Source organism: Aptenodytes patagonicus, chromosome 1 (genome assembly GCF_965638725.1).
Source record: "Aptenodytes patagonicus chromosome 1, bAptPat1.pri.cur, whole genome shotgun sequence".
Classification (NCBI taxonomy): domain Eukaryota; kingdom Metazoa; phylum Chordata; class Aves; order Sphenisciformes; family Spheniscidae; genus Aptenodytes; species Aptenodytes patagonicus.
This window is the reverse complement of record NC_134949.1, coordinates 94,800,582-94,810,726: the sequence shown is the minus strand read 5'-3', so window position 1 is coordinate 94,810,726 and position 10,145 is coordinate 94,800,582. Positions and strand designations below refer to the sequence as shown.

The 10,145-nt window shown below is 41.5% G+C and overlaps 1 protein-coding gene across 1 annotated transcript; it reads right to left on the bottom strand.

Annotated features, from left to right (window-relative positions):
• Positions 1 to 1,411: 1,411 nt before the first annotated feature.
• Positions 1,412 to 6,020, bottom strand: LOC143155855 (lymphotactin-like). The gene is made up of 3 exons (XM_076328833.1): positions 5,873 to 6,020; positions 3,177 to 3,294; positions 1,412 to 2,435 (listed from the first exon to the last, which is right to left on the bottom strand). The coding sequence occupies exons 1-3, from the start codon at positions 6,018 to 6,020 to the stop codon at positions 2,330 to 2,332; spliced, it is 372 nt and encodes a 123-aa protein (XP_076184948.1). The 3' UTR covers positions 1,412 to 2,329.
• Between the last annotated feature and the right edge of the window lie 4,125 nt (positions 6,021 to 10,145).

Below are 10,145 nucleotides of genomic sequence, written 5' to 3'. Positions count from 1 at the left end.
CACAAGGATCACTACAGACCTTGCAAGGTATAATAAACAAGATGTAATTATTAAGTAGGATGATTCACTCTTAAAAATGATTATTAATCATGCTATGAACTGTGATGAGGATGAGCAGATATAAAGTATTAATTGCTATGTGATGGTTAATTAATATATCCTCAGGTTGTGATAGTCCTAATTAAAAAAAATTATATTCACTTCAGCAAGATTAATTTCCAGGATAAGATACTACTGAGTAAGAGCAAAGGCGTTAAAATTCTGCCTGCCAAAAGCATGTTAGTTAGTTCTGGCCCTGGATGAATTTGATCAGTGGAAGCTGATGGTATTCATCTGAGAGAGCTTACCATAAAAATGGTTTTATAGGTGACCTGGTTTTGTAGCCTGCTGATAGTCTGACGATGCTGAAGGGAACAGAAGTGTTTCTGTTGTCTGTAATATGAGGGACTGGGGCCTTGAGATCGGCCATTCAAAATGAATGAACACCCGTTTATATATTGCTGTACTCCAGAAACATCTTCTCTCAACATTTCTTTCTAGCTGTAAAGCTCTTCTTACAAAGTTTGTAGCAACAACTATTTTTTTCTAGTGTAGTTGATATCAAGAACTTCAGTAAGGAAGCATCACTCCACATAACAGAGGCTCAGTAGCCTGCCTTGGCTCTGTTCTGTAGTGTGACACATACAGTCATCCTTCTCTTCCCTGCCTGAGCAGTAGCACTGCTTGAAAACTTGTCCTGGATAGTGAATACTAAATGCATTTCCCTACACAGGACTGTGAGCTATGACAAAATGTGAGCCACGGAAGACGAATTCTGTCTGCAGACTTGACCAGAGCAGGGAACTGTAAAGACTGGCTTTTAAAGTCATGTGATCTTATTTCTATAGTGTAGTTTGGAAGAGCTGTAGTTTCATGTATATCACTAAGAGGTTATTTGTGATGAAAAGCCCATAGTTTAGCAGCAGTGCAGGCTGCATACCTGCGGTAGTATGAGAGGAAGTTTATTCCTGGAGCCCCTCTGCCTATACCTCTCCTCCACCCCTCAAGCTCCTCAAACGCCAGTTTTTTCTCTCTCTGCCCAGAGCTCTTCCATGTCTGCTTCTGATAATGTGGGGATCATCCTAGCGTTGTATGAAGTCTGACTTTTAAGTACCCGAACTTTTGAAGAGATATTGTCTGAAATACGGGCTTTACAGCTGAAATAGTAGAAAACAGTAGAACAGAGAACAGTAGAAAGCTCAGAATCAGATTGCTTTCGAACAATCTGAGTCATGAGTTGGCAGTAGTGTCAGCTCTAGCTGGCTTGCCCAAAAATTCTCAGATTTGTGCTGTCATCTTGGTACCCATTTCAACAGTCTCCATCTGCATTACATACAAGCAGACAAACGTACCATTTGATTCCAGGTTTATAGTAACTTTATTAAAATTCAAAACCTTCTGTTAGTAGAATTTATAAATTTAAGAAAGATAAGACATTTACATATACATAGTTCTCTAGAGCAGGGAGTTCCTATGAGTTTGTGAAATACAGATTCCAGACATGGTTTGTTCTTGCTTATTCAGAGAAAAGCAAAGGAAAAAGTAAAACAATTGTTTCAGGTTTGTCTCACATGAGGGTGAAACTGAAGTAATTTCACTGAAGTCAGTAGGTAGGATAAGTCTTCCCCAGTACAAGGCTGAATAGGGTTACATTCATGGAGTTACACTGAATTACTCCAGGTCATCCCTTGGTGAGAGTATCCATACATCATCGTGGACCGAGCTAATAGTGCAATACTGTGTATAAAAACAGAAGGCCGAAGGATCTTCTTCTGAATATTGCACTGATCAGGTCATAGCCTGAAGCATGAGATTAGTTTACTTATAGATTACATAGGTATGAGTAACCATTAAATTATATAGCACCTTCTCAAACCCAGCACTCAACACAGAACATTCTGACCTCCATCAGGATGGAGGTCTACACTCATCCAGCTCTGTGGGAGGTCATCTTCTTCCCTACAGTATGTGAAACTATCTGACATTCACCCTTAAATGCCATACTGCTCAGGACAGCAAGGATGAGAAGATATCTACATTCAATTGTAAATAAATATTAGCAAGCATTTCAGAAAATAAACAGTGTAACAGAGTCCAGCTATAAAACAAAGAAGTCAGCAGACATTTAACCAGTGATGAACAGATTCTGGTGAGTTCATGTTTGTTCAGAGATTTTATTGCCAATTAATAAATAGGAATTAAAAGCAGATACTAAGGCTTTCTTCCCTGTTATGTGCAGCACTGATGATGATTCCACTTAGTTGGCCTTAGATGCTTGCCTAGGACAGGATTATTTGCCTTTGGTGGTACGTTTTTGGTCTATTTTCTTCATAGCAGACCGCACCCATTTCTGATCAGGGCTTACGCAGATCTTGATGCCGTTTGTGGTGATAAACCTGCAGGAAGAAAGAAAGCAAACCAGGTGGCCATTAAATTCCAGTCTCCAAATCCAGGTTTACTGTTCTTGGTTTTTATGCAGAACATGAGGGACAATGTGGTAAAACCATATCACATGCTGGAGTTTGTAGTTGTTAGTTGGAATAACAGCAGTTAGCAACATTAGTTCGCTATTTATGGCATAGGTATGTATGTAACATACATGGTCACGTGCATATATACTGAGATTTAAAAAAAGGAGCACACCTGTTATTCTGAGATTTCATATGAAATTATGATGCACATTTACTTCCCAGGAGCAGATCCCAGATTTGATAAAAATGCATGCTCATGAGATCAAAAGACCAAACACAGCTCCTAGCAGGAGTCAGAGCTACCCCAAACTCTTCCACGTGATCTTTCCCCTCGGCTCAATTCAGCGCACTGGGCTTCTGACTGCTCCCTTGACCCCTCACTGAGATTTTTCCCCACTTTCTGGGCACAAAAGATCTGGCTGTTCAGTGAGATTTCTGCCAGTGTTTGTGAGCAGCATACATCTCCCAGCTCGCTGAGGCTCACCCCTCTCCCCTCACTCCCTCAGCTGCCAGGTGACTGCTTCATGGGGGAACTGGAAGGGTGACCTGAACTAGCCAGATTTAGTGATTTGGGCCGTGAATCGTCTTCTTTGTGCCCTTTCCCTTTCCGATAGTAGCGTGTTTGCATAGACGAGTCTGAAGGTGAACTGTGCACTGGATACTTACATGATGGCGTTTACTGGAACTTGTTGCTTTTCATAGCTGACAAGATTTCGGATGCTCAGTTGCTGTGTAGACAGACTTACACAACTGAATTTGCGCATGGGCTGACTTCCAATGCTCCCTAGGAGGGGAAAAATAGATAAATGACAAAGGCAGTCAATACTACATTCGTATTTAGCCATAAGTACTTAATAAATTATGAATTCCAGCAGATTTCCAGTTGTGGTTAGAACGTGAGTGTCTAATGATGTACAGCTACAATACCAGTTATACAAGAGAGCTTAAGGTATTTTTTGTGATGCATCCTACCATCTCTAAAGTGTTATTACTATTTCAGTTAAGATACTAATCTTCACCCATTCTCCTGGACAATTGTATAATCATTCTTAAGGAGTCACTGCTTCCATAGCAGAAAAGGTATCTGGCATCATTTATAATTAGGTCTGTATCATCTGCAAATAAGTGTCCATATGGAGTAGCGCTTAGAACTGGCACCTTTACTGGGTGGATTTCCAAATACCATCTGAATGTGGATCAGTAATTCCCCCTACTTTCCAAGTGAAGGAGAGGAAAGCAAGGCTACTTGTCTCACACTGGACATCCAAAACTAGCAGTAAAAAAAAAATTGTTGAAAGAAAGGGAGGTATGTCTGCCAGAAGACTAAATACTTGCATACTCTTGCTGTAAGTCTGGTTTCACAGGCAATGGAGTACTACTTAATCCTCTCTTTCCTCCAACATTTTCATACATTTCAGGGAAATGCACTGGTGATTAATAAAGAGAATTGCGATATCAGTGTAAAATTCTCTGAGCAGTTGTTACCTTACATGATAGTAACTAAAAATGGGAGCTCATTTCAGTGAGATGGGTATATGTATACATTACTGGAAGCCTCCGCTTGCTAGTTTCTGGTTTTCTCCCACCCATCAAAGACGGGTTTGGGAAGGCATGAGGGAGACAAACAGAACATTGCTGTATTCTGAGGTTTCTTTTTGAAGAATTTATAGAGAAACTGGCTTGAGAAAAGTCCAAGAGCTGTTTGGGTACAACATGCTAAATATAAAACCTGCTTCACATAATCTCATTATATGTGAGCTTGTCTTTGTTTGAAATAATTGGAATAGCTGAGGCAAACACAAGTCAGCCTTTGGAGAAGCTGTAGCATAGCCAGTGCATGGGTACTGGCAGAGCTGCTAATTCCTGAGATTTTGTTTGCCTGAAGGAATATCTCTTCTGATCTTGCTTTATTCATGAGTAATGCGATGTATTTTTTGATGATTCATTACAAATATGTATCTTACTGCCTCACTCAGACTGGTTTTCAAAATGTGGCATTAAAGAGCCCAAAGAGAGTCAAGCAAACCTTACTAGTCCTGGAAATATTCTCTTTACGACTAAACTATTTCCAGGGAATGCATGTAGGGAATATCAGCAGAGCTTCTCTAAGCCTGGGAACAAAACCAAACTGCTCTGCACCTATAACTACTCTTTTTTCTGGCGTTTTTTTTTTTTTTCTTTATAATTCTTCTTTCTAATCTTTTTTCGATCCCTTGCACACCACCTCAGTGCGCTTTTTCAGACTTGGTGATATTTATGGCAAATTATACAACCTGGAGAATGACATTACAAACTGGCAGTCTGTCATACGAAGCCACATGTTGCCGAGATGAACAGCGGTAGCGTTAATCAATGATCTAGCTCCAGGGGCACTCGGTCAACATACTCAGTGTGTAGCTACATAATCTTGCGAATGCCTAGCAGGTCTCAGTTTGGTTTTGGTGTGGTTTTGTGAAGATGCCTTTTCTGTGTGTTTCTCTTTGCATATTTTTGTGGGTTTGCATATGGCTTGCATATGAGCGTTTTCTGTGATTTTTATGTGCTTGTTTGCATGAATCTGATTGTGTATAACAAGCCATGTGCTTATGTGTGTATGTTCATGTTTTCGCATGATACACGTAACCTAATCCAAAAGTCACAGACCTAAACATCACTGTAGACAAACTTATTTAAAGCATGGCTAATAAATACGGCTCATCTCCGTGCTCATAAATGGTCTCAAACGAGATGTTAAATTGTAGGAAATCAGGAAAAGAGAGAAGACATTGTATAAATCCATTGCTGTCCTTTGCAGTTTTTGTTCATAGTTTGCCTGTCTGTACCAAAATATTTGGCTAGAAACAAGCAAATAGGCAATATGTGATACAGAACTGGAAGAACTTTTTAAAATAGGGACATTAGAGGGATTAAGGCTATATAGTTAGAAAAAGACAAATAAAAATAATATAATAAAATACATATAAAAGTAGTATGTCTTGAAAAAGAAAAAAAGTACATCTTATTCAAGAAATATTTTTCATAAAATGTTATTAACCTATAGAACTCATTGCTATATGTCATCAGTGAGACCAAAAGACATTGTGTCTTCAAGATTTCATGATTTTAAGAGAGAGAATAATGCACAGAAACCCTTTAAGTGTTCTAAGGCACAGAAACGCTCCTTGCATTAAGGCAGAAGCCAACCACTAATTGACAGAACATCAGATGAAACCTCCCAAAAAGCTGCCTTTCTTGTGCTTCTGATCTGGATTTCTTGCGAGTTTTATCTTATGAATCAGCTCTGGCTGAGAATGAATCCTGCTCATCAGACCACTAGTGCAATGTGGAGCAATTCCTGTCTTCCTCTTGGGTTGTAAACTTACCTTTCACTGTGTGCACAGTGAAGACGCCAAGCCAGAAGATGACGAGGATAGCTGCAGCATGGAGTTTCATCGCTGGTGGCTTCTTTGTCAAGGCAGAGAAGAAAGTGGCTATTGTCAGCCCTCTTTCACAGAGTTTATATATTGTCATTGAGTGGTCAGTTCTTGTGTTCACTTTTGGGGTGTCATGGGGGGGCTGACTACAAGTGGAAAAAATTGAGTGGCAGTACTTTTTCTGGTGACAGAGAACCACCTCCTTTCCCCCACCCATCCTTCACTAGCCCCCCTGTGAAGGCTTTTCCTGCTCAAACCCTGCTGTGGTTGCACTTGCTTCTGTGTTGCGAGTAGGGTTTATTTCAAGCTGCAAAAAGTGAGAGCTCTTGTTCTGTAGTGGAAACCTTTAATAAATGTTCCTGTCCTTTCACACCTCGATTTAGAAAGCTGTAGCTAAGCCGCACCGCAGAGGCACAGAGTAACATTCAGAGTTACCTCTTTGACCAATGGACCACTTAAAAGGGGGACTGTGAGCTAAAGGATGATGGAAACAGGAACGCCTTGGCTTTTTCCACAGTGGCTGTAGATAGTTGGTCACTTTAACGCATAGCTTTGGAGGGATATCACTCCTATTTCCTATGTGTGGTGGAGCTTGTCAAAACTCTTCTGTTTTCTGTAATTTGATATGGCCAAAGCTGATATCACTATGTGCTGGGAGAAGGAAGAGTGAACACACTTTTACATATAGAGCCAGATCCACTAGCCCTCCTGCCAGTCAGGCGTAACTAAAATACAATAGTTTGAAAGAGGAATAAGAGTTTACAAAGTTTTGGGGTTTGTTTTTTGGGTTTGTTTGTTTGTTTGTTTGTTTGTTTTTTTGTGGTGTGGTCTTTCTAGTATAAAGAATGGAGCCCAAGAAAGTAAACAGGCAATCAGAGAGGCACAATTTATAGGAAAGAAGAAAAAAGTTCATTGCACTTCTATGTACACATGGTGTTGATAACAGGTCTGTCCACTTGTTCCAATTGTACCTCTATAAAAAGTGTCCTTTTTTGCGGTCTGTGCTAGTCCTATTACTCAGTTTTAGGTGTCCTTTCTATGTTGTGGTAAGGTGGTCTGAGTTACTGGATGGCATTGCTACATGCCAGCGGTTTTGCGCCTGCAAATATTTTTCAAGCAAGCTGTGGACCTCCAGGCCACACATGAAGCAGCAGCTGAGCTGGCATCATCGTCCAGAGCCTCTGAACAGAAATCTCCTCTCGTGCTTTACACTCTGGAGCGCTTCTGTGCCTGGTAGAAAAAGCCATGGTTTGCTAGGCCCACGGAGACCCAGCCGGGCCCGGTGTGAATAGGTAAGCACCAGGCTGCCTGATGCCTGAGATTGTAAAGCAGTGGTGTAGAATAGCTGTCAGTGCAAAGCCTGGAGCAAGTGTCCATTCGTGCGAGTCTGAAGTTTCCCCTGCTCTTACCTCCAGGCCTTGCCTCAGCTGGTTACTTCCAGTTTTCCAAATTCTTGATAACATCAATGGAAATTGCTTTGCATGGGGAAACGCAGCATGTGGAAGTCAATTCCCTAAGATTCCTCAGGCAAATTAAGATCGAGCTACGAACTGAGCTCAAATACTTAATTTCTAGGCTGTAATGGCTGCTCTGGAACCTCAGGAACAGTCTGTAGGTCTTGCAGGCAGAGAACATGCTGCTTGGTTTACTTGTATATACACACACATTCTTTGTTCCTTTTGGTTTGATTCTTTCATCTTACATATACCATGCAACCCAGGGAAAAGCAATGGCAAAAGTAGACAGTAAGCAGGTGTAAGGTACTTGCTGCTTTACTTGAATGCCTGCTAAACCCACTTGCAACGCTAATGTAAGCTGCAATAAAATGGAAGTCAAAGCTTCAACCAAAGGACCTAAAGGTCCTTTAGGACCCTAAAGGACACGCCTGATGCCACACAGGGGAGTAACCATACTGACCTCAGCAGCACTACTGGGAAATCTAATGTTAAGTTTGTGTCCAAGCAGTGTAGCAGCCTGGTGTTTTGCTGAACACTGCCCGAAATCACTCCTTGAATGAGATATTCTAACTTTTTAGCACTTGGCAGCTTTGAGATGCAAGATAGCAACTCTGTCATTGATGGCAGAGAGAAGTTTTCTTGCTACCGTTAAGAGAGGAGATGCTCCCCCACTTCTGCTCACTGATACGGTATGTACATGTATGTATATACTCACTGTCTACAGCTTTGAGAGGAAGGGTCACCAGCTGTATTGAGCATGAGCCAGCTCAGAAAAAGTCAGTCCTTCCCACAGAACCTTCTGCAGGTTGTAGATTCATCCCTGAGGTGGTGTTAGAAAGCCTGTTGCTTCTTCCGTTTTCCACCATTCTTAAGGTGGGATGGAAAAATTGCCTTGCGGCACGTTTTTCCTCTCTTTGTAGTTCTCATTTGCTGCGGCCTCCTGGGCTGTCGTTCTGTGTAGCTGGCTTATGTCCAGTGAAGTCTGTGTTTTGGAGAAGAGTTTTGTGGGCTGGAGTCCCACAGCCCTGTCTGTGGATATTTGGTGATCTCTGGTGTTCTAATGTTGTATAAAGCTCATTTTGCATGTACTCTTACACCAGTGTGCACTGCCTCTGTGCTGTGGCAAAAGCTTAGTGCAAGATGGCAAGACATATGGTCTTTCTGTTTTCTTGCTGGCAAGTCATATTAAAAAGACAGCTAATAAGTGCCCAAAGTACTTTTGCTATTAGTGCTTCTCAGCTCTGGATAAGTTGAATGCTAATAATACTTGTCCTGGGGCTTGACTGCCTCTTGTATGGCTCCCTCACCACAGGCTGCTTTCAAAGCATTCTGGAATAAAATGACCATTTGCAGCTTGTGATACAGCCACAGACGAAATGGACGATATGATTATGGAGTTCTCTAATAGTTTGTAAAGTTTGAATTGTGGATAAAGATGACTAACTTTACCACAATGCTTCCCAAATGCTTGGCTACAGGTACAATGTTGTGTTTGCCGTGAGAGCTGCCCCTTCTCCCCCCCTCCACATCTCATGTTTAACACATGCACTCTTTGCTGAGAGAAAGTAGGTGCAGACAGTGGATATTGCAGGTATGGATGTGTAGATGTATCAGTATTTAACCTTTGGACCCTGCTCATGTGCAGAAAACCACAGGCTTTGAGTTAGTCTCCTAGGCTTCCTATACAACGTGGGGAGAGGCTGGGGGACACAGCCCTGGGAGAGGACAGCAACAGCAAGTTCCTGCTTGAGGAGTTCAAGGGCTCTCCTAAGCCCTTCGGCCTCCGTTCATGAAGAGCAGCCTGCCTCCATTTTACCAATACAGCGGCTGGGGCACAGAGAGGTGAAGGGACATGTGAGACTGCTCACACACAGCAGGAGGCAAAGTCAGGGCCTTCTCTAGCACAGCTCCTAACCAACTGCTGAATGCAATAGTTTTCTTAGTTTTTAACAAGGTCAAGAAATTTGTACTGAAATAATTGTTGTATATACCCTGTTTCATGTCAGCAATCCTGCAGAAGGAAAAGAAATATGCAGTAAGCAGCGTGTTGAACCTAATATCAGAGTTTACTTACCAGGGTAAAGAGTCTGAAGTATCGCACCTTCTCATACTGCAGTTAGCTTTCAAAAAAGAGAGGGCAAGATCTTCACAGATAAGTAAATTCTTATGCACTCCTAGAAATGAGCATCGTTAGTGAATGTTCAGCAGCCCCTTGAAGATGTGCCAGCCCGTTGCTATCACTTTTGAAGACTAAATCAGGGCATTCAGTGACTTTAAGAGGGGACCTAAGAACCTCAGCTTAGACACATCTGTATCTCAGACAGCTGTCTTTAGGGTGGGAGATGTCACCCTCAGGAGATACGGGTCTGTCTCTATTATCTAGAGAAGCAATATACACATGTATCTTATGCCAGACACGGTAAGTGAGCAAAGTTAGGTGGGATAAATCTGACCCTAATGTATTTTGGTTTTGCATTGTTTCTTAACAGTTGGAGTACTGGTTTAAGAATTACCAGCAAGTGACATCCAGCTGTGATATTTACATAACTTTCCTTCCCTCCTCCTTCCTTCGTTTTTTATCACTTTTGCTCTGTAGATTTCATGCTGATTTCATAGGTACTTCTGGCATTTAATTTCACTTTCTTATTGAAATTGCTGTTGTCTTTCTATTTGTGCCTTCCCACCATGCTTGTTAGGTTATGCTCCATAGCTCAGCATAGCTTAAACTATTTACTTACTTTTAAACTCGCATCTGAATTCATGCC